The sequence below is a fragment of the Patiria miniata genome, unplaced genomic scaffold (assembly GCF_015706575.1).
Source record: "Patiria miniata isolate m_02_andy unplaced genomic scaffold, ASM1570657v1 HiC_scaffold_10, whole genome shotgun sequence".
Taxonomy (NCBI): Eukaryota; Metazoa; Echinodermata; class Asteroidea; order Valvatida; family Asterinidae; genus Patiria; species Patiria miniata.
Genome location: NW_024037048.1, coordinates 1,555,789 through 1,580,821, shown reverse-complemented (window position 1 = coordinate 1,580,821; position 25,033 = coordinate 1,555,789). Strand labels below are relative to the sequence as shown.

The following is a 25,033-nucleotide window of genomic DNA, read 5'->3' as shown; positions in this document are numbered from 1 at the left end:
GTATACGCTAAGATCAAAAGTCATAAATATTTCAATTTGTATTTTGTCAAATTTTGATGTTTCATCACCATGTTTTATCTTTTTCTCTTGTAACATTATTGACGCTGCTATTGGTATTTGGAATTCACCTAATTTGTACTTCCGGTAGCCCTAGAAGTTAATGTCAAACAACTTCATGTATGATCGACAAAAGTGTTCATCAAGGCATGGTCTATCAGATCACTAAGTATGAACATGACTGTTCATTTTGTTTATAAGTTTTGATTGAAACAAATTGGTCATTTGCGACCTAAAATCACTTGTAATTTGAAACATGACGTCATCATGACGTCACACTTGTTTGCACATCTCTGTATCAGGGTTGGTGTTTATACCAACTTTCAAGTTGAAAGTCTCTGTCAATGGAGAACAATTGGTTCTCCCCAAACTCGTTCCATGGGCTTATCTGAAATTCATTAAAAACGAGTCTTCGCCTCGCCCGCGGAACGGGTGAGGCGGCTCCCCCTGGCCACCTGTTTCGCGGGCGAGTATCCCGCTCGCGGTGAGGACACCCACTTCTCGGGCGAGTCGCCCGCTACTCGGGCGAACGCGCGCTTTGCGAGCGATCAACTCGTGAATGATTTACTTGTAAACGAACAACTCGTAACAGATCAATTCGTGAACACAACGATCAACTCGTGAACACAACGATACTGGAATTTGTATCGTAGGCCTTGTGGAGTCATTTCTTTGTTCTCGTTTACTAAAATGTTAGAATGTGAAAATCTAAATTCAAAATGCTCCATATTTTAACCGGAATTAATTTCCCTTACATAAAATATTTCAATTTACGACGAATCAACACACCTTGGAAATTCCTATATTTGAGTAAAAATCCATATATCTATCTCGTGATAATTGTGGAGACATATTCACCTATAGAAATTGCCCTGTGGAGACGTAGCCTATACAATCATTTGTTCCAAGTTATACACATGTCTCCGTATTAGGTAGTGAATTACGAAACACACTCATAGCTCTTTTGTTTCTCTCCAACGTATCCGCAATATCAAGGGCGGATCCAGGGGGGGGGCCAAAGGGGGCCATGGCCCCCCCCCCAAAAAAAACGAAACCAATTTTTTTTTTTTTATGTGACATCGCAATAAAGGCAGGCAATGAGTACACCACCATCTTTTCCTCAAAAAAACATTGGTTAAAGTGGTCAGAAATTGCCTCAGATCGCACCACAGAGCATCTAGAATCCAAAAAAATTTCGGGGCCCTTAAGCGGGCCCCGAACCCCACGCCGTAATTTTTTTGACCCACTTTTTGGGGGGACCAAATTTTTTTTTGGCCCCCCCCCCCAAAAAAATTGTGTTCTGGATCCGCCGTTGATCCGCATGCCACTGGGAACAGAATAGGTTGTGCTCATTGTTGGGGATATAGTTGTCTACTTTGTCATGATGATGATCTGATAGAAATTTAAAAAAAACAACGAAATAGATGTATGTACAATGTAATTCCAACAAGACTGGAATCGGGCTATACATAGAAATCTGACAAAGATAAGTCCCTTTGTTACGATATTGCCCAAGCCAAACAAACTGAAAACACATGACCCGTATATATACGTACGGCGATGGAATTGGCACGGGTCATCTAAATGAGGAAAGCATTGATAATCGATAAAATGACAACAGAGTTTGTGTCAACAAAGACGTGTGGCACGCCTATTCGCAGGTGACTTGCACGTGAACGGAGCCCTGAGGTATGCTGCTATTTTTTGATCAATCCTTGAGCAAACAACGGTCTTAAAATAAATGACGGGACGTAAAATGCTGTACATGAGGTCGGTAAGATAATTCAGATATTATTTAGTTTTAAAGCCAGATTAATGGTTTCTTTGCTTTTGTTCGAAGTATATGGGGCCTAGGCTAAAGGGACCATAATTATGAATTACTTTCGTGAAATTCGTTATCAAAAAATCACGGAGTTTTCATTAATATTACATGTATTAGGATTAAATATGATGAAGCTCATTTGATTTTGAGTAGTAGCATGCGGAAGACTCAATTATCAATTGTCCTGGTCAATGGCCCAGTCGATACCCTAATGACCATTTCTCTTTTTAATTTTTTCCTATACATATTTAATTTTCCCTGCCAAATGGTTTCAATTTGTGGTTAGTTTGCAAAAGGTTGTGTCCTTTGATGTCGGTCATGATAAGGACTTTAATCCGGTTTAGTACTCAGTGTGGCAAGTTTAAAAGTCATAGTAGTGGATTATGTTGTTATCATTAGGGTGTGCGTACGTGAGACTAGGCATGTACGCAACTGTGGAGCGATATCTGATATTTTGTCACACTCAACCTTTGACCTACTTTAAAAACCATGTTTGACAAATGGTGCGCGGACTTCAATCAATTTATTTAGATTATGAAGAGTGAAATTATGTGGTATGAATTAAAAAGTTTTAGATGGTTTACTCATTATCGCCATGTAGCGCAGAAATAATATGTTCATTAGGGTGTCGATGTAAAAGATAATGAAAGTCGGAACATTTAATAATCCGCTTCATTATACCATAATCCTCTCATTGTTTTGTTTGTTGGGGTATTGATTGGGGTGTTTGTGTGGATGTTGTTTGGTTGATAAGAGGGGTATTTTTTTGGAGGTGAGACAACAAATTTGTTGGAGTTGATTGTTCTGATCCGTGGAGGGGTGCTTGAAGGTAGGCCTACATAATGCTCCTCACCTTTACGTTTTCCAACATAGAACCGATTGTAATACGTTTTAAATAACTCACTGTATCTCATAAAATTCCATGATTTAAATTTTGAGTTATAAATCTTTAAAAAAATACTTTATTCCCAAAAGGAATGGAAGTGGCAATTTAATCAGTGTTTATTTATTTATTTTGAGGGGGACACAATCAATAGATTCGTGTACGTGGCAGGAGGCACGCAGACGGCGTAAAAAACACACAGTTCCCTGAACAGGACACAGTGAGTCAGTGACATTTTGCAATTTTTTGTATACCTGATACCAACTTGTCATCTAAGACTTCAATGAACACTTTGTTCTGTACTGTGCAACTTTGGAATCTTATTTGATAAGGAGACCGTTGTATTCAGATCATACCATTGAATGTATGTTATGTTCGGAAAACCACTGTATAACTTTCTTAATGCGTGGGGCTTATTGTATCTTCCCGGAACCTTTTTTTGTCTAGAACTCTTGAGGATCAGTTTTGATCAGTTTTGTATATTGTGGACATACTTCTCAAAGAGCTTTAAATAATTTTGAGAAGTATAATTTTGTTGGGACCTCACTAATTTTGTTGGGACCGCAAGGGCGGATCTAGAACACAATTTTTTTTGGGGGGGGGCCAAAAAAATGTTTTGTTCCCCCCAAAAAGTGGGTCAAAAAATTACGGCGTGGGGTTCGGGGCCCGCTTAAGGGCCCCGAAATTTTTTTGGATTCTAGATGCTCTGTGGTGCGAGGCAATTTCTGACCACTTTAACCAATTTTTTTTGAGGAAAAGATGGTGGTGTACTCATTGCCTGCCTTTATTGCAATGTCACATAAAAACAAAACAAAAAATTGGTTTCGTTTTTTTTGGGGGGGGGGGGCCATGGCCCCCTTTGCCCCCCCCCCCCCCTGGATCCGCCCTTGTGGGACCGAGCATTAACAGACCCAGGGACGGATCCAGGGGTTTGTGGGGGGAGGGGGTCAGGCCCGTCAGATTATTTTGTTTCGTGAAAAGGGCACTCGCAACTCAGTGCTGAAATGTAGACAGTTTTTTTCTCCGTAAAATCAAATGGGGAGGGGGGCTGGTACCATCTTCGAATGGGGGCGCTGTTCAAGACGGACAATCATGCACACTATTGGACAATAGTGCGCAAATACCCCCCCCCCCCCCACTTAATTACCACTGGCTATGCCTCTGTTTCCTATTGTTGCAGACAGGCGCACATATCGGTAATAATTATTACTATAATTGTCATATTTGGGAGGGGGGTCAGAGCAGGGGGGGGGGGTCCACGCAGATGCGGTGCCGTCGTGTACGGTTGCAGGATACGGATTCGACCTATATTTTACACGGTAAGAAAAAAATGCCAGGATGAAAAAAAATAATAAATCATGATAACTCCAAGCTCCGTATTCCAGCTTCGCATGCGCATATCCAGATTTTCCGATTTAACTTCGGGATAATGCGGGAGATAATGCGTGTCAACGGGGAGATGGAAACCAACAAATTTCAATTGCGATCTTAAACATAGAAATATTCGTATAACAATAAAATACAGTGAAAAAAATATAATAATATATTTTTTGCAAGCGAATGGCTGATTTCTCTTCTATCCCGAATAGAAATTTGTGACGTCTTGGAATTCTGAACTGCTTGTACTGATTGCAAGGTAATGGGGAGATATGTGCTAATAAATAACTCATTCCTCAGGCAACCCAGAGTTTCACACTTTTTGTCGTAATTTGTACGCAAGTTTTTATGGCAAATTTTGGCAGGTGATCTTCCTTTTGACCTCTATGCCATTGGCTTTCAGAGAAGTTCAAGTGGTGAATTCCATACTCTCAAGGGGAGCACTTTTACCATAATTATAACCAAATGGGTAAAAAACAATCCTCGGGGATTATATTCCGAGTTCACCTACTTTCATATTACACACGGCACCACATACCTACTTAATTACTCAAAGTGCTGTTTCCCACTCGTGAAAGTCTTAAAGGTGGACACGTCATGCCGTCACTCCCACGAGCAGAGCAACCAATGATTACGTGTGTTTCACATCACAATGCACCAATTGGATTTCAAATTGTTGCGGATATCCACGGATCTAGGCTATTTTGGTTACGGAAATTGGCGCCGGAGTTCCGGAATTTTTTTCCGGGGGAAATGTTATAAAGCGAACCAATTTATTTTGTGAACATGCGCGACGAATCAAGAGTGGTGGTGTTCAACCGGACAACAGCGATTTAACAGAATCTTGCTTATTATTGATTGATAGGCCTTCAGTATAATTACACAAGAAACCGGAAACAAGACCAAGAAACAAGTATGAAGGTAGGCTTGAAAATCAGTGCGTCAAACTCGATTTAGTTATTATTTTTGGTTTAATTTATCTTTGTTTTGGGGTGTTTTTTTGGGGGGGGGGGGGTTGGGGTGGATGGGTGAGAGATATTGCGCTGCTCTCCTCACGAGTAAGGAACTCACAAGCAAGGAACAAAATTTAAATTTAATATTTCTTATGGCACCACAAGTTTTCCTAATGAATGGACATGCAGTAATAGGTCTCAACTTCTGTCTTCTGACGTATTGTCAAATTCATAATGTGTTTTGTAATTTAACTTTTTTCCTTTTTTTAAGTTAAGTTTCGACCAAGTTACTGCCAACCTTAAAAGATGGATTCCCAAGAAAACATAGACTTGTGTTTACTAGCAAAACACAAGTTATTCACTTTTAAAGGAGACGCTGGGCAGGTTATGTAGGGCCTACACAAAATGAAAGCCCTTTTTCAGAGGGTTTTAGACGCCCAAAATCGAAACAAAATATTTTTTTTATTGAAACCTAATTTAGAAATTTAAGATCATGGGGTATCATCTTTAAGAACCTGTCACTTTTTTTGACATAATGTGCTGAATGTTCTAACTAAGGCGCTCATATTTTCAATTAATGCTTTACCCAACAGTAATTTGTGGATTAAAATAATCTAGGAGGGTCGTACTAATTAGAAGAAGTTCACATCATGACTGAAATTACTGATTTGTGAAAAAGGAGGTTTGAAAATGTTTGGACCATATGTTGACCTCTTTTTCTCGAAAGGACTGTTGAAAGTATATGCAAAGTATTAACCCGAGTTTAAATGAAACACATTTCGTTGAAATCGTTTTGAGATGCTCAGCTCCCATCGGTCTCTGTAGCCTTACATGCTTATACAAGACGTGTCTCGGTATGATGCGATAAGCACGTGATTTAGCCATTTTTGTCTGGGTCATAACCCTTTTCGTTGCCGGTTGAAAGCAGCGACAGTTATGTGGCCTTAAATAGATACTAGGCCTATTACTAGCCAAACGGTAACATGTGTAGCTAGACGCGATATAGCCTAACCCATGGGTAAAACTATAACGGAAATATGACAACTCCTCATGAAAACTCGTCTGCCGATGTCCCACAGACTAAAGAGCAGGACAATAAGACTTGAGAGACAGAGATTTCTGAATCCAACAAAGTATAAGGTAAGCCGATATCGTTTGCTGCGCTTTACCTGCGCTTTTAGTCTGTATCTGTGCAAATTGTCTGAGCAAAATCGAGGAAAACATGTATTCGCGGTATAAATACAAATGACAGTGAATTTTAAATTGAACGGCATCAATGGGTGTATACTATCAAAACTTGGTAATAACTTTTGTACATTACTACTTTCACAACCAAGGCATAAACTCAAGGCACCGTTCATATTTGTCCCGATGACGATTGCTGACTTTTGTCGAATGAAACATGTTAATCTATATAGATGCCTGCACATGCAGCCATTGCATGCTCCATATAACGTCACTATAAAAACCCTTCATTTTAACAATCTTGCGCCTGAGCGATGCGGATTTTTTTTCGACTGTCTATTTATAGCATGAAGAAATAATCGCAAACTGTTCATATTATCCGTACTGTGGAATGTAGTGTTCAGTATAAATGTTCATCATATTGTAATATTCCTAACGCATAGGGAATGTTTGTTAACTTTATGAAGTAATAATTAACTGAAAAGTGTGCCAGACCCGGATCTCTTATCTTTCCCAAATGGGGATCGAGAGAGCCGGATGAGATCCAAATCAGACCCGATACCGCTCGCTTTTACATACGCCTAACTGCCGTCGATCCCCCGTCAATCCCCCTTGCTGGATCAGATCCTCCTCCGCCGTCCCCCTTGTGGGGTCCAGAGGATCTAAACGTCAACTGATTTTCCAGATGGATACACCAAAACCTGCATTCATGCAGACCTAAGGCCAAAAAAAAAAGTCGCCGTAGCCATGCGCGTCGGCAATGAAAACGTTTTTTTTTTCAATGAAAGATGATGTCTCAAAACCGCCAAACTCACTGGTTTGACTGGAATCCTTCTGCTGCACAATTTTAACGTGTTTTTAGATTGGGTTATGGTCGAGAATAAGCTTTATGTGGCCTCTCTGGACTCCCATATATTTGCACTAAGTTTAGTCGGGCACCATTTGCAGTCATCAGCCAACATTTGAAGCAAAAAAATCAGGTAAAAAAAAAAAAAAAACGCGTCGCCGCACCACTTTTTGGGCAAGCTCCATACCAGAAACCGGAGACTTTTTTTTTGGCCTAATAGACGCATGTTGAAATGTCCTTAAGTACAGAGTGGTGAACTTTACCCGTCATACTTGGCCGTCTGCCGTTGATCCGTTGTTTGTTGATAGACGTCATCAAATTTCCGTTCAGAATAAGGAGCGACTGTTGTGGGTAACACTCCTATGCTTTCTCTTTTCCTCGAATTCAGCAGTGGCACTGAGATTCAAACAAATAAATTTGTACACACCCCATGCGGTCATTTGTGTCCACACCTTGTATAATTTCCAAAACCAAGACAACGATGCCCATAAATTCACACTGTTTAGCCTCGTGGTCATATACGCTCCCCAGTCTAACCTGATCATTATAGTGGGTTGCCACGCGACTCACGAAGTAATGAATGACATGCGATCGCACTGGGGCCGACTAGGTATTTCACAAAACCAGCTACATGTTGCACAACATTCTCCAGGACTTGGTGGTCTTTTCAAAGAAGTGGATTTTGATGCGCTGAATTGTGTTCATTTTGATCAACTCACAGGTTAGCATGACGACGGTTACTATGGCAATAACACTACTCCTGATAAGTACTACAACCACGGGTATTCCTCTGAAGAGCTCAAGATCAGAAACAACTTCTGATGAAAGGTTATTCGGAACGACGGACAGACAAACGTTACGTGCACACAGCAGAACGCAACCGAACGAACAGATGACTACCGAACAAGCCATGAGAAAGATTTTACTGTACATTAACAGCGGAAGAAATTCGAGTGTTTCACAATCAGGTGAGAACCAATCAACGAATTTTGAAGATGGAAAAAGAACAATACCAATATACCAAACTGATTTGGTTACCCCTAGCTTTGCTAAAGTTCGTTTATCTTCAAGAATAATTTTCGGCCCAACCGCATAATTGCGGTCTATATATAAAACGTCGCTTTCTCCTGAGCAGTTACTTCAGTGATGGAATAATTATGTTTGTCCAGTTTTTGGACATGCTAGTTTGATGTACAAGGAGCAAAGAAAGGTGTCAAAAATGATTTTTGTTTCAATCAGAAAATCAACTTGGGGGGGGGGGGGCTGGATGTGGGAAGGGGCTTATTTAAGGGGGTCATTTAAGACAGGGGTTTAAAGACGTCTAGGGAATAGTACGTATGTAAAACGGATGAAACAGAGGCTTTCTGGAAAAGTTACGAAACACGTTTCCAGACGTTGTTGTCGGAATTCAACTGGTATCTTTTTAATCCAGATTGGATGAGTAGGGTGAGTATTTTCTTTCATATTGTCAGTGTTCATTTTCACCACTCCAACGGGTGAACAGACGCACCCAACCACTTGTTATCGTGCAATCTCAAGCACGAGCCTCTGCGAATAACATCTTATTGTTGAAATCTATATCGTGCCCGATATCCTCATCAGCACTTAACCATGGGTCCTGATCAGATTGCGCTGTTCCCAGCCAAATATAAATTCCAAGTACTTAACCTTGGTGCCCAAATGCGCTACCACTTTCAACCCACGACAAAGCGACACCCCACATGAAGCGCATCCTTCGTACGCAGACCTTCCTTCATTCCACAAACCTCTCCATAATTCCCGACGCCCTTTTGCAGTGATTGACGCGCGCATCACATTTCTCAACTTAGTGGAGGAATCAACAGAAAATGCAGCAATCGAAACCCACTTGACATTTCGATGAACTCCCCCTTCGTCTAATTAAACTGTATCGGTTTTTTTTCCACAGCCGAAAAGCAGAGGACGAATCTACATCTCTCCGACAGCTTCACGGAAAACGAAAAGGTTAGCCCCCCCCCCCCCGCCTCCCCCAACAGAAAAGTATTATCATTCTACATGAAATCATTGATTGCATGAATTTTTGGCTAATTTCTTTCGGTGACACAAACTCTATTTGTCAAAAATATGGGTCCAGTGCACAAAAACAACTGGAAATGTAGATAAACCTACTTAATAATAACGTGGAGAAAAACTTCAGAAACGACGAAAATCTACCCCAAATAAGTATTTTGGACGTAGACTGAAAATAGTAATAAATCCTCAGCAGAATGTACACAGTTTTATCTTCTGAAACGTATGCCTGCTTCGGTAATCCTCGCGAGTGAAATGAATTGCTTACACTCTAAAAACAACATTTGTTAACATAACCAATCAACGGTTTAAATAACCAACAATTGTGTAATATGTGTCCAACCTACCAATGGTTGGACACATAATTATTAAACAATTGTTGGTTATTTCAACCAATGATTGATTATGTTAACCAATCTGTTTTTAGATACGTTGGAGAGGTTTTATTTGACCAACCAAACAGATGAACATCAAATTATATGAATGTTTGTGCACTTTTACATGCAGAATATTACCTCCTTGTTTTCGGGTGCAATCTTACATCACTTTGACCAGCTTTTATTCCTGCCAAAGCATTGAACAACAATAGCATAAGCATGTTTTATTTATATCTCTGATATTGACACAGACCCATACGCATGTACCAACAAGAATACGCAGAACGTCCCGCTGCAGACGACAGACAGGCGATGAATTGATGGAGTTACTTCAAAGCATGGGACAAATCAATACGAGATACGCTGACAAATCACATCAGGGATTCACTAGTCTCATTCCACATCATAAAAATGAGGTAGGTTCAGATTGAACTCCAGGTCAGACTGGGGCCTTGGAGAGAGACACACAAGACCAAGCCCACTCCCCGTCTTTAGAAGATAATCAGCACTGGTCCAAATCACATTATTTCAGACTTAGAAAAATTTTACTGAAGAAAATGAACTAGAGAGACTAAAACAAATTTCTCAATTCTTTTCAGAGGCATTTTAATGTAAGTTTACAAATGTTACGTTATAAAGAAATACAAAAATTGCAATTTGTTTGGAAGATTCCTCTATATAAAACGGAAGGGGAAACAAGTTCAGGACAAGACTTGAATTTCCTCTCCGTAGAAAGAGATAATGCAATAAATCGTCTGTTTAAAAAAATGTAAAATCCATGTATAGGCCTACAGTCTTAAGCTCCTGGAGAGACATAAAGAATATGTCGATGTTGATTCCACAATGTTTTCAATTTATAAATGGCAATAATAATTGAAGAATGCAATGTCCTGTAGCCCACGCCACATTATTGTTCCGCCTGTAATATCTTACTTTGGACTTGATCTTGGGCTGTCAATCGTTTAAATCGCAGGAACTTGACAGGCTAACTAAGCTGGAGATCGAAGCGGTGCTTAGAGGCAATCAGAGCTTGGGGGAATCCCTGTCACATCCACACATACAAGCTATCCGTGCCAGCCTCGTCACACCGGAAGAAGTCAATGTCCCCCGGGTCAGAAGATCCGTCGTAGGTCAGTTTACCAACACGCATTTTTGTGCCTTGTGTCATGAGGATCGAGGCGTTGAGTTTTCCTGCAACGACACCATTTGGTACTGGTTTGTTTCTGAGCATTTACAAACCAAAACCACGAGCACCAAATTAACAAGATGTGAAATGGTTGATCTCTAAATCATTTTAAAGTGGGAAAACATACAATTTTTTTAATAAAAAAAATGGAGACACAATGCATCATTACAAATTCGTCTTTAATTTCAATTATTATTATTATATTTAATAAGAAACTCTTTTTTTTTTCGTCTGGCAGCAATCACTGAGATTGTTTTCCTCTATCAGCAATCACCCTAATGTTAACCCGTCGCAAGGACTCAAACAAACTTGACGAAAGTCCTCAATTTTCAACAATGCAATCATCTGAACCTTTTTTCGGATACCATTTCATTCTTGTCCTTGTCTGCAGGGACGACAGTATCCAATTACTGTGTGAGGAGTGGTCAGGAGACTAACCAAGGCTTTATACGCATGTGCGACTCGTGTGCGGCAACAACCGAACTTTCCGACGACCTTTTTCCGCGGTACATCAACGAAGTCGTTTGCAGCAGTAACACAGAATGTCTTTCAGGTAATTTTTCAAATACTTTGCATGAGTGAAAAACACTTTTATTCTTTAACTTGGTGTTTTAGCAATTTTGGGGGGGTGTGTTACCCTTTAAATGAAGCGATACTATTATAAATATGGTATATACAGAAATAAAATAGCAATGCAGCAACTTTGATGGCGATTATGACCTAAATGGGGCTATAATGGGCCAACGGTTGTGCATAAGTGAAATAACAAATTGGAATAAATGTTGCCCTATAGATAATGCACAAGTACGTGAAACCAAACGTGAATACGGATGAAGTGGAATGGGAACAAATGAAGTGGGGAATGTAGATGTTAAAGTGCTTTTGCAATGAAGTACAAGTGTATTCGTTTATTCTGTTGGCAGAGTATAAGATTACAAATATTCTCATTATCACAGTATCTGGGCAACTTGAACACTGACAAAACATAACTTCCCAAAATATGCATGAAAAGTGAATTTCCCTAATCACAGATGACTTGACTTTCTGCTTTTCATCAGGTGGTGGTCGATGTAGCGAGCGAACACTCAGCCTGACAGTACTACGACGAACTGGGCACTGCTCAGTAGCTTCAAGCACGTCTCCCTCAGGTCAGGTAATGTACGTGGAGGATTGGGAACCTACAGTACAGCAAATAAGGGTGGCATGTGAATGCGACATTAGCGTACAATCAGTCTTTGCTCCTTACGTATGACCAAGACCAAACCTATTATGTTTTCCATTGTATAAACTATCATTTTGCTATATTTATTTGTATGAATGCTGAGGTATTTTCAGCGCATCAGTTCTGAGAATGCGGCAGTATGAGCTATTCAGAAGTAGAGTTTGATTTGATTTCAGCAGTTCATTCGCCAACAATCCAAGCCTTCTTTTCGGGGTTGCTGAATTATCACCCAACAGGCCTAAATGGACATCGGGTTTTTATTTCCTCCAGTTTTTATGAAGCAAGCTTTCGGGTTCAAACTTGTATGCTTTATCATGACCATGCAGCATTTTTTATTGTGCTGCGCTGACTTTTTGGGTTATGTAATTCGCATTTACAACCATCATGAAATAATTCATAACTTTATTCACAACTAATTATTTGACACTTTCGAATGTATTGTAAACTATTTATTTATTATTTATTAAGTATAGTGACTTTAATCTAAATGGTGTGTTTCAGTCTTTCAAGATATTAAAGCATACTCATGGCTGTGGAATGGTGAATGACGTTTCAATTCATGTATTCAATACTTGTCACTACGACGACACAAAGTTGTGTATAGTCATTAATCTCTTTAAACAATATTGAATATACATTTGTGGAAATGCATTGTGGTTTGATAACAAATGTCAATAAAATTAATTTGAGGTCAACCTTAAATGTTCAACATGCCTTTAGACGTATCAGCTCTTTCTAATCAACCATTTTGTTGAGGCAGTAACAAAATCAATGGCGTAATTCGTGTCGGCGAGTGGGTGATGGAGGATGACCAAAATCCTTACATTACGCCATTGAACAAAATCGTCATTATTAACATCCAAACGATAACAATGCAGTAAAGTGAACTTTTATTATATGTTGGGAGTACAACCCATACGAGTATGCATGTTGTTGTAGATGCCATTTTTTTAAGTTGCACTTTGAAATGTTTTAACTACAGTTTCTCTGAAGTCATAAGTTAAATTCATTCTCATGGTATTCCAACTTGTGTGTATTTATAAAAAGCGGAACTTGTATATATTTGACAGCCAAAATGCATTGCAGACAAAGTTGACTTTATTTATTTATTTATATATTTATGAATAGGACAATAAAAATAACTTCTACAAGCAGCAAATGTTGTTCAGTTTTTGTTCATTGACAGGTTTATGCATTATAACTTTATATTTGCTTTACTATATTTATGTCCCTCGTTTGCATTCAGCAATTTAACATAATTCCGTAGAAAAACTGATTTGTAAATAAAATTATTTACATTAGGCCTATATATAATATATATTTAAAAAGCAAATTCTGCAAACGCACGTGATCTACAAACCAAAAATGTTGGCACATACTAATCCCCCTATTTCAAGCATGCGGGGCACTGTCCGAGATGCATTGGCCTTTGAGACAAAGGTGGATTGGAGGGCATAGCTATAGTCATAGCTATGGAACGCAGGCAGCAGTAATACATTTCCACAAGTTACAGTATACATGTATAACATAGGCCCTACTACACTTTCAATCTCTTGTTGAAAGCGAAACGGGAGTTTCGGATGATCAGTCACCAATAGAAGGATCAATTTCGTATCAAAACAAACTTTTGTATTGGCCAGACGCAGCTTTTCAACAATATCTATTAATGTGGGTAGACACGATTTAGGAATGCAGACAGGGATCGTATATCGATCTCGCGGATGTTAACCTGAATGACCAAATAGTTTGCTTTGTCGAGACCACCAGCATCACGGTCTAATGCTGGAGACATTTCTTTCATACTGTCGGAAGACGGCTTTTATGTGGAAGTGTCTTTTGCCAGTTAATGGACATTCCTTCGAGGATTACCTTTGTCGTTCTTTCACCAAATGGAATGTTAATTGTCATGGGGAAACGACACCTATTTCGCATCGCATGAGTGGAGAGACAATAGAGTCGGGTCTGGGTCTTGTCCTGAAGCTGTAAGCATGTAGACTGGGTTTTTAAAACATATGCCTAACATCTTGCTATAAAATGCAACTGCCACTTATAAACGTAATCCTATGCACCAAATTTAATTTCTCAGCAGGACTGAAACCCAAATGTCGTAAACCTGGCGCTTTGCTGCATACTTTCTACACGCGAATGAAGATATACCCTGAAATATTTGGAACTTTCGCTAAACTGAGTCTGGATTGAAAACGATTGCCCATTTTCATAGGAATTTGAATGAAAGTTTCGCCTAACCGAACGAGCAAGATGTGAAATTGGACGCGAATTGATTTTTTTTCTGCAAAAAATATCAGCTGTTCTCTCAATTAACAGCATTACGCAGTGCTCATGAAAATGTATATTATGCATATACAAGCAAATACACAGCACCCAATTGCATCACACAGTACCAACGTTCCACCAAACTGGATTTGCCCCATTGTCATAAAACATGATAAATAACAATTGACGGTCAGTTAATACACGTACAAAATGAAAAAATAATATTAAAGAAGGCACAACTAGTTCAGTCAAAAAAGAATTATCAAAAGCTAGAGAAAGGGCGAATTGGCTAATGATATATATACGCATACAACAAGTAACTAAAGTGTCGTGCAGTGTCATGTTCAGCAGCAATTAACAGGCTTGGATATGACCAAAAAAACGTTATGAAAATTCATCATCTTCGAACACTGAAAAAGAATGAAGCCGTAATTGCTAACAAAAACTTTTAAAAGATTATCGTAAAACGCGAAGGATAAGAGGATTTTCAGTCATAATGAACGATTTTCAAACTACCATAAAGACTGAGGATCTTAGCTAAGCGTTGTAAGACATAGACAACTTTTTCTTTTTAAATCTTTGTGACACATAAAGGAGTACTCGGCGGCCCTAGTTTTGAATTCTTAGATGATATTAGTCTTTAAGGATTATTCCCGACAGCAACGCCGCAGGAACCCAACTATTTCGTGGTAAGACGGAACGCCAATTTTAAATAGGGACTCGATAGCCCTAAGTCTCTTTGGGTCTTAATACACTCATCCTCTTTTTAAATCATCCATTGTTTCGTCCAATTTGTAAAGATTTCCACTGCTTGTTCTCAAGTTAAACATCAGTCCATTTAACCATGGAGCTATAAAAAGGATTACAGCTCCATGATTTAACCACTTGTGGCCCAGGAGTCTTTATCTTTTTCCCACGTTTCTTCACACAAGGTGCAAATCCAGAAAGTCTGTTCTGCTTTTGAAGTACGGTCCCCATGGGTTTTTAGCACCAACTTCAACATGGCATTTATTGACATCTCGATCTGGTACATTCTCACGAGACCGCTTCGACAATTCCGATATTGTCGAACAGTTTAAACGATGTCGTCGTATGGTGGCGCTGTTGACATTAGTGGTATTGTTGATCTGGTGCATAGGGTGCGTGGACAGTCCGGAATCAGTTCGATGAGGCATTCTTGATATCTGTAGATTTTCTTTTGAAAGATTATCCTCTGGATTCTGGAAATGGAAGATATCAAATTTCTGTCTGTACCTGCAGAAAATTGATTTGTATTCTGCAGAATGCCAGAGACTACCGGGATGTATGCGGGAGTTCTAGTTGGGTTTCTTCAGATTCAAACAATTCTGTGCAAAATAAAATGATAAATAGTGTTTAGAAAGAGGTTTTATAATTTATTTAGAACATTTTCGTTACCCAAGGAATACCAAAACAAAAAACAACGGGGCGCTTAAAATAATTACAACCCAGCAAAAAACTGGACTTCACGACTGGATTAAGGTAGCCTGTCGCCCAGTCCATCGTGGCTTAAAGCTATAGTCCATCATTTGCAGCCATCCGAAAAAGTAACTGGCTTATTATTGTTGAAAAACATACTTGGTTGAAAGATAGTAAGGGGACTAAACTCCCTGTGAAATTAATCTTTCTGGCAAGCTATCATTTTGAAGTAATCAACGAAAGAAGGCTAGGCCTTTCCAACGGTGCGTCTTAAGACGCACCGTAGGAAAATTTAAATTAGTAGTGCGTTTTGTTATTCGGCACAGCGCGCGCAAGCATTGGCACGACGCACAGGCGCGCGCGGTTGCTATAATTCGTCGGATCAGTGCGCGACATCGCGTAAAGCTGCAATTCAAAACAATTCAAAACATGATTCAGCAACTTTTGATTTGAAATTGAGATCCTAGAATGCTGTTTTTCTCGGAATACACAGCTGAAGCTGAGCTGAAACTTCATTAGGTTAGTTGTTCAGTATCTTTCATTAGATTTTGAACACTTTTGTTGCTTCAAACGAACAATATGCACAAATTACACATGATGGACTATATCTTTAACTTGCCGGCATTAGACGAAGCGGCAAAGCCGCGGCCGTGCCGGGAAGCGACTGGAGCTAGCGGGAGACCACACACGCGAGTGGCGAAGCCACGAGGAGCAGTTCTTTCCAACTTGTCAAGAATTCGTTATGTTTTTCTTTATAATCTCGATTTTTACTACCCTAAATAAAAGGGGTAGCAGAATTCCAACCAATCATAAGCCTTTTTGGGCGCGCGCGGGCGTGGCTACTATCCGGACGCGCGCACCCCCTGCAGGCTTGCGCAAGATTAAAAAACAAAAAAAATGCGAGTAGTTCTCCTCGGATCGCGGGGATCGTGACGGCGTAGTTGTTCTTTCATAACCTTATTTTAATTTTACTTATAAAAGTATTTAAAGAAATTAAATGAGTGTGTGAACTTAATTTATTTATCTGAATAGTTACTGTCTCTTACGTTTTCCATTACTCACCTTCCTTCACAAATGGACGCAACTAGGCAAAATCCGCGTTGTGATTGGTTAATCTTTCAGCTACTTATTTGCATAAAAAATATGACTAATTCAACAAAATCAAATAGTAAAGGCGGGCCTCGTGCGCATGGCTTCGCCACTCAGTCTTTGCTCCAGTCGCTCGCAGGTTCGCAGCTCTAAGCCACGATGGCCTTGGCGAAAGGCTAGGATTAAGGCGGATAAAATATTATGAAAATATAAATAGAGGAAGAAAAGCACTGCTTGAAAAACCGTTCGAAGGCAATTAGGGTGAATCCAGGACACATTTTTTTTTGGGGGGGGGGTGCAAAAAAATTCAGTCCCCCAAAAAAGTGGGTCCCAAAAATTGAGGCGAGAAGTTCGGGGCCCAGTTAAGGGCCCCGAAAAACGAAAAAAAAAAACAGGGTTCTGATTTTTTTGCAAAATCAAAGATACAAGTCTTGGAAGAACGCCATCGTCTTTGAGATATGCGGAGAACACAATATGAGGGCGCTATCAATGCCAGTTGTAGTTCGGTCCAGAAGTAAATTAATAATAGGTTTTCCCGGACAATTTTGGAAAATGTGTATATGAATTTGTAAAATGAAATTTCGTGCAAAAAAGAATGAACGTTCCAAATCCCTGCTTCTATTTAACAAATGATAATTCTATTACTAATGAAGGTGCATTCAGTCGTTCAGCGTACGATTGCCCGAATGTGCACTAAATTTGGTATATTGACATTACATTATTTTTTAGCGCAAAATCGAAGGCACATCTGCAATCCTGTTCCTTTTCATTGATCATCAATCTATTTCGCTACAGTGTGCAGCCGTTATCCCGCTCAGTATTTACATGACCTATGAATGGTCAAAAATGAAGTTCATTGAGGTATGTGTTAACAAAAGTAACATGAGGCATGTTTGATTGAATGATTGAATGTTTGAATATTCATTAATGACTGAACTAAACCAAGAGTGTGGGCTTTTGAAACATACCAACTATATATTGTAATAAATCTTATATAAAAACACAAGATGGAAAAAAATCGTTCTATTTTTGCTCAGCATTTGCCACAATCACATCATATGGAAAAGTGTCGCAGTTCACATAGCCCCACTAAAATATCCAGTAATGGTTGCAGGTCATTGAGGATAGACAATAGAACTCATAAAATGAGAGAGAACTTAAGCAAAACAGAAATACATTAATATACAATGAAGACAAAGAACCAACAATAAAAAGTTCCCCAGTTCCCTTGACGTCCAAATAACAGGCCTATGCCTATTATTTGGAATGATTTTATTTTGGTCAGATTTATATAATTTTAATATTTCATTTGCATACATTTCACAGTCCGTTGTGAATAGAACAACCATAATGATCAATTAGGCCTACAAACAACACAATCAACCAATTTGTATCATGATTTGTAAAAACCTTTAAACATTTTAATGGAATGCAGAATGTGCGAATTTAACGTACAGCAAATGAAAAAGAATGTTAAATTCAGCCCGTGTCCCAAAAAAAAATTGATTTTCTGCGAATTAGATTGCACATTCGAAATAATCAGCAACGCATACGTTAAACCGAAAGCCTATAGTATAATCACGTATTTGTAATTCTTTAAATGAAACGTTATGCATGTGAACATTCGTTTATTTGAATGATGCAAAATGAAATCAAATGCTAGTTAATGCGAAAATGCAACCAGGATATATTTTGTCGTTCTCAAAATCAGCGCCAAATTCAAATGCACATTTTCCAAAATTGTCTGGGAATTAAAAACCTACAGGCCAGTTACAACCATATACATGATGCACATAGTCCACTGTCCCACGCATGCTTTGTGGCTTTACTTTGAGCATGATGACTGCACGTGAAATGATGATGGTTGTTATCGATCACTGCCTTGAATCAATTTATAAACGACAACAGGGGCTCCCCGATGACCGTCAAAAGACCCCCACTATTGAACTGAACATACACACAACAATACTGTGATATTAAACGTAAAACCTATCAAGGAGACAAAACAGCTGGTTTTCAATGTTTCTGGCAATTTGGCCTGCATTACATTCTGTTTTCCTTCTAGCTCCATGAGGTAATCAACTATATAGGAAGCATAATCCTTTTATGATATGATAATTCATCTTACCACATTAGGCCTCCCGCCTCAAGCATCAAAAGCGAACACAGCTGAAGATGACATGCACAGTGCCATGATGCACAGGTCCGACATGAATTATGAAGGAAACACACTCTCAGGAAGCCAAACCGCTTTGCGTTCGCTCATTTGCACACAATAGGAACCTTATCATAATACACGGGTCATCAGGTCATTGTCGCCAGCGCTGTAATGTCAGCACAGGGGCCGGGTTAACAGACTAGACTTTTGTCCAAGTCTGTGGCAAATTCATATAATGTATAATCGTATTTTCTGCGCAATTCTGTCTTTGGCTTCGTTTCAAGTTGTTCCCGTACTTAAACAGGACTGTTTGCCTGCAGAAAATAATTTCTTTGCAACTCTTTTGTTGGCCCTCAATTCAAATGCATTTGGCAACACCCGCGGTTACAAACCGTACTCTGCTGTCCCAGTCAAGTTAAAATCGATTATAAACCTCAAGTCAGAACAACTCTTTCTTAACATGCCATTTCTTTCTCTGGACCAAAACACTTGAACTATCTTTCACCGTCTATAACTATAATTAGACATCAAGTGCATATAAATACTAAAATCACGATTAATTCTCAGAATACCTGATTCATTATAAAGTTGGCTTAGCCGCGTGTCTATTATAGGTTTTCCCGGCCAATTTCCGAATTTTTCTAATCATTTTCATTATCAGCCATTCAATTTCGCGTGAGTTTTGCACATGTGATCAAATTGGGGTTTCGTTTTCATTTTGGGGGCATCCAATTTCATTTTTAGGCAGCCAAGATTTCGCACTGAATGTTCGTTTGGGGCATTCTATTTCGTTTTGGTGCATTCGAGACTTACTTTGTAGCATTCTTATATTAAGTCTTTGCAACCTTTTGACGTTTGACCATTCACATTAGCGAACGTCCGTGGGCTTATAGCGTATTACCAGGCTTTTCGTTTCTTATTCGTTTATGGGCAATCACTTTCATCGTTTGGTCATTCAAATTAATATGATGTTTTAATTGATATATTTTCCTATTTTCCTCCGAAGTTAATTTTCCCCCAAAACCGGACTGAACAATATACAAACAAATTAACTGATATGAGGGATACAACATGTACCGAAGTAATGAAAAGAATAGGGCTAATATAATTTCTTTTTCACAGTTGATCTTTTCTACTTGTTTAAACGTTTGATCAAGGGGCTCCTTTCAACGTTGACGATTTCTTGACGTGCAGACATCGGGGCATGTATGTTTAGCAATGGTTGTATAATCGGGAACACTTCTCTTGCTTGGGTAATTTCTGAAGTGTTTTCTTGCGTATGTCTGACCAAACACTTATTCTTAAAGGGCTCATGCAAAGTAATTTGTCAATGTAAACCTTGAAAATACATCTTTTAATTTTAAACCTTTCACATTTAACCTTATTTTCAAGTTTTATTTTTCCATTTTGAAGGGTGTTTTTGGTGTCTTCTCTGTTTATCTGCTGATGCAAAGTTCCATATTCATGAGCAAAACTTTGATGTGATTCCGGGCATATTAATGTTACATGGCTATTTCAGCCAAGGGCGGATCCAGGGGGGGGGGCCAAAGGGGGCCATGCCCCCCCCCCCCTAAAATGAAACCAATTTTTTTTTTTTATGTGACATCGCAAAAAAGGCAGGCAATGAGTACTCCACCATCTTTTCCTCAAAAAAACATTGGTTAAAGTGGTCAGAAATTGCCTCAGATCGCACCACAGAGCATCTAGAATCCAAAAAAATTTCGGGGCCCTTGAGCGGGCCCCGAACCCCACGCCGTAATTTTTGGACCCACTTTTTTGGAGGACCAAAAATTGTTTTGGCCCCCCAAAAAATTGTGTTCTGGATCCGCCCTTGATTTCAGCACAAAAAGTTGCTAGAATTTTGGGTATTTTGCTGTCATAAATATCTTTTCTTTGGTTATTCTTTGTGTCAGTACATGCATGGCAGTAAGCCATTGAGCCATTGTTTTCAATTAGCAAATTTTGGGTGAGTAATTTGAAAGAAAACCCCTGAACTGAACAGTGTCTTTCTGAAATCACATCACAGCACCAGCGCTCTCAGTAGTCCGGAACAGCATGGAAACTTTTAAATGTTTATTAAAGACGTGCACTTTGCAATAAGTCTAACCCAAAAAACGATGTCAACATAGTTTGTATACATTTCAGAGTAGTAGAAAGTTGCACAAAATGTATTCCTGAGAAAAATTCATTGCACGGACACTTTAATTAAGAAAGAGAGGTGTGCATCTAAGGATTGAAGCCATCAGGTAAAATTTACATGCAGGAAGTCTTAAAACGTGCTTGACAAAATGTGAAATATGTTTGCCCATTAATGAAAAGGAATGCCCGATCAACCCCTTACTACTGGTTCAGACGAAATTAAATGAACAACGCGATACTTTTAATTGGAATGCATCTTTTACAGGGATGAGTGAAGCTAAAAGACGATAGAAAGTTCGGAAGTGAAATTGAATGACTCCTTTTGATTGTCAAATTACGAACTGCGTGATTTTTCAATTTCAATCTAAATTGAATGAGCCAGGCGTTGAATTGAATGAAAACTTGGTGAAGTTGGGTGGGAAAACCTATATTATTGATTTATTAATATAATTTCATTTAAACTGATCCTGACCTTCTCCAGGAGACCGGCTTTGATAGCAATTATTTGCTCACCGGTATCCTACCCATTGTTTGCCATTATTTCTTTGATACTAATGTACTTTACAATGTAAAATAAATTCATTCATACTTTGTTTAACCGTTACACAGTGTTGGAAACAAAATATAACGGAATGCCAGACGTAGAATGTGTAACCAACATAGGTAATATAGGTATGACTTGAAAGATTCGCCTTTCCACTTTAAAATGAGACATCAAACGTCCAAATCTAATAATTTTTGACAGAGTTATGAGTAATTTCCCAAGAGAGGTCACATTGACCATGGGACCAACGGTTTTTAATTTTAGGCATTGAGACAAAGGTAAACTAATTGCCTCTGTGTAGATATATGCCTGACCTACAAAAAAAAATTGTGTTCAGCGAGTAAACACATTTCTAAACACTTTCTTGCTGGTTGTTTGTAACGTGTTTACATGCTTATGATGTATGTGATTATTTAGAATTGTGTTTATACTCGCTAAATACCTTTTTCGTATGCAAGGCAATTTTTATCCACACAGAGGCAATTAGGTTATCTTTGTCCCAATGCCTAAAATGGAAAACTTGGTCCCATGGTCAATGTGACCTCTCTTGAAAAATTACTCATAACTCTGTCAAAAGATATCAAAGTGGAAAGGCATATCTTTTGTTTGCATTTTGTTTTGATACACACATATTTAACTGTTGTTATCATTTCAAACTTATATAATTAGTGCTGTTTATCTTGTTTTGTCTGGTATTGATGGGCACATCAGCTTTTAATGTTGATGCCTCCACAGTTTGGACTTGGATTGGATTGAATTGAATTGAGATCGAGACACTAGCGGCCTTCACCACATCTTCTTTCGTCACAGGTGGATCCTTATTTCTCCTCCTTGTTTTGTTTTGTTTTGTTTTGTTTTTTTGTCAATCAGGATGGTATTTGGCTTGATGGAAGTTGTAAAGCTCCTGACAGTACTTTGTCCACCCTTTCTGCCAGGAACGGTTCGCCTTACTTTTTTCTGTCGCCCTGTTCGGCTGTTGCGACCCTTTTTTTATAGTGTATCTGGCTTAATTGTTTGCTATTCCCTGTTCCATGGGCTTGCACTGCTTATTGATCCAGTCGTTCTCAGCTTCATTGTTTTCTTCGTCTGTCGGTACTAATCTGCTGCAGCTAGGTTGGCATGATTGTGTTTCTTCGGGCTTCTCCTCTTGCCAAAGAGGTTGGGGAATTTGTCCGGTACCCAAGATTGCGTCTTTTTCCTCTGACGATGCAAACTTGCCGCCCATCTGAGCCTGGAAGATGCGACGTCTGGATCATTCAGATTTTCAAAGTTGACCTTGATTTGAGGCTTGGCTGCGTGTTAAGCAAATTATTCTTCAGCTTCAGTGTCACGACCATCAGAACAAGGTCCTGGTCGCTTCCAACATCTGCACCAGGGTAGGATTTTGTTCTAGTCTTGTTGATGCTTGATTTGAAGCGGCGTGGTGCGAGGTTCATAATCAATCTGATTATAATATGAACTCGACCGTTGGGTGCATGCCAAGTTATTCTTCTGGACGGTTTGTCGGGAATGGAGAGTGTTGGCAAGTGTGAGCCTGTGACTGTTGGCGAACTCCAGGAGTCTGAGTCCCGTGTCTTTAGTTTAATTTCCCTATATACACTGAATCAAAGTTACTACTTTTCCGGCCCACTGCTGGTCAGAGTCGGCCTGGGACAACCTTAGCGTTCCAGTCTCCTTGAACAGCCATATGGTTGCTAACGCAAAGCGTCTGCCGTTGTTAGGCAAATTACGTACTTATAGACGCTATAACAGAGCATGCAGTGAATTTTGAACGTTGTGTTTCTCAGAAAATATGCTCAGTATGATTGAAATGTTAAAATATAACGGAAGAAGACATTCTAAACTTCATGTCAGTGAAAAAAATCTCCGTCATCGATGCCGAAACGAAACTGGTTACTGGTAAAGCTGACCTTCAAATCTGGAAGAAATCGTTCGAAAACTTCCCCAAATCTACTATGTATTTATATCAATTTCTAGGAATCTATACCCAAGTTGTTATTTCACGAGTAGTTAGACACTTGTATCATCTAAGTATATTTCGAATTTCATGAACTTAATCTGTTATTGCTAACGCTGCTCCAGCTTGGCATAGAACTCCTCTATTACCTCGCCACCATAGTCTGAAGTAGGTGATTACACCTGTATGACGGTAAAATTCTTTGGTTGCGCACTTGCGCTGAGATTCTGATGGTTTATGAGCCTGCTGGAGACACCTTATGACGCACCGCATGCGCCAGTGAAAGTGACGCAATGTTGTTAATAAAACGACAAAACGGTCAATGGTCCGTTTACTGTTTTTGTTTTTGTTTTTGAGGAAATCCAAAACGGTTAAACGAAATAACGGTATGTCCCGGGATTCATGCCCTACCCGTACCGTGTACCACCCCCGCGCGCCCTGCAAACACGAGCATGCTAGCTACACAGGTTATTCCGGTTTTGATCCAACTCGGACCCAAACCAACTCGGACCCACTACCAACTCGGACCCACGACCAACTCGGACCCACTACCAACTCGGACCCACAACCAACTCGGACCCACTACAAACTCGGACCCATGCGTGACCAACTCGGACCCATCGTTTTCAATCATTCGACATCGTTTTCAATCATTCATTTCATAAAGTTTGTCCACTTCTCATCTGTTATTACAGTGATGCTGTTGGGTATAAATTTTCATTGTAATTGTTGTAAGGTAAATTATCTCATATCTGTATTGCAGCAGTATAACATTTTTGTCGTTGTCACAAGCGCATTGAAATGCTATTTTGAAATGCGTTTTAAAAGTGTAATTAATTATTTATTATTTTTATTTGTTTCCATTAAAACATATTGCGCTTTAAAAGTTTAACCAATTATTTATTTTCATTAAAACATATTAATTGACATCGTTCACACCATCTTGCTAAATTTAACAGCAATTTATTGTTTTAATCCAAACTTCAACGTAACGAGTATACAAATTAAGAACAGGGCTGATCTTCATAGAAACATATAATCAGAAAATATGGCATTAAAACATAAACACTTTCAAACACAACATTTTTAACTCAATAAATATAAGTAAACATTATAAGTCAATAAATAAAATAATAAGATATAAAAACGAAGTCTATTCTAATCTCCATTTTAAAAGAAACACATAAACACAAGTAATTTATTTTTTACTGAAAATTATAATCCTTTGAATTTCGTTTGAAAAAGAAAATCGAGATTTTGAAAAAGCACGTATATATCAAGTTGTACAAATGACATACGAGATGCCTAACCTATACTATACGCTCTTAATACCTCTTGGTTTAGCTTCACAGGTCACGGTTTCAAAAAGCTAATGACGTTCAAAACGATAAACGTTTAGCATCAGTATTTACTATACGCATCATAAAATAGCGCTCCACACAGCGGCAATACAAGAAAACAAAACTAAAAGCCCCAT

The 25,033-nt window shown here is 39.0% G+C and overlaps 1 protein-coding gene and 1 long non-coding RNA gene across 2 annotated transcripts; one reads left to right on the top strand and one right to left on the bottom strand.

Annotated features, from left to right (window-relative positions):
* The first annotated feature begins 4,978 nt into the window (after positions 1 to 4,978).
* Positions 4,979 to 12,728, top strand: LOC119734968. Its single transcript, XM_038208633.1, has 7 exons — positions 4,979 to 5,060; positions 7,846 to 8,092; positions 9,052 to 9,107; positions 9,802 to 9,966; positions 10,524 to 10,680; positions 11,128 to 11,289; positions 11,795 to 12,728. Exons 1-7 carry the CDS (start codon positions 5,055 to 5,057, stop codon positions 11,986 to 11,988), a joined length of 987 nt encoding a protein of 328 aa, XP_038064561.1. The 5' UTR covers positions 4,979 to 5,054; the 3' UTR covers positions 11,989 to 12,728.
* A 394-nt stretch (positions 12,729 to 13,122) lies between these two features.
* LOC119734978 lies at positions 13,123 to 19,101 on the bottom strand. The gene is made up of 2 exons (XR_005272135.1): positions 18,887 to 19,101; positions 13,123 to 15,578 (listed from the first exon to the last, which is right to left on the bottom strand). It is a non-coding gene; the product is annotated as an uncharacterized LOC119734978 (long non-coding RNA).
* Positions 19,102 to 25,033: the final 5,932 nt, after the last annotated feature.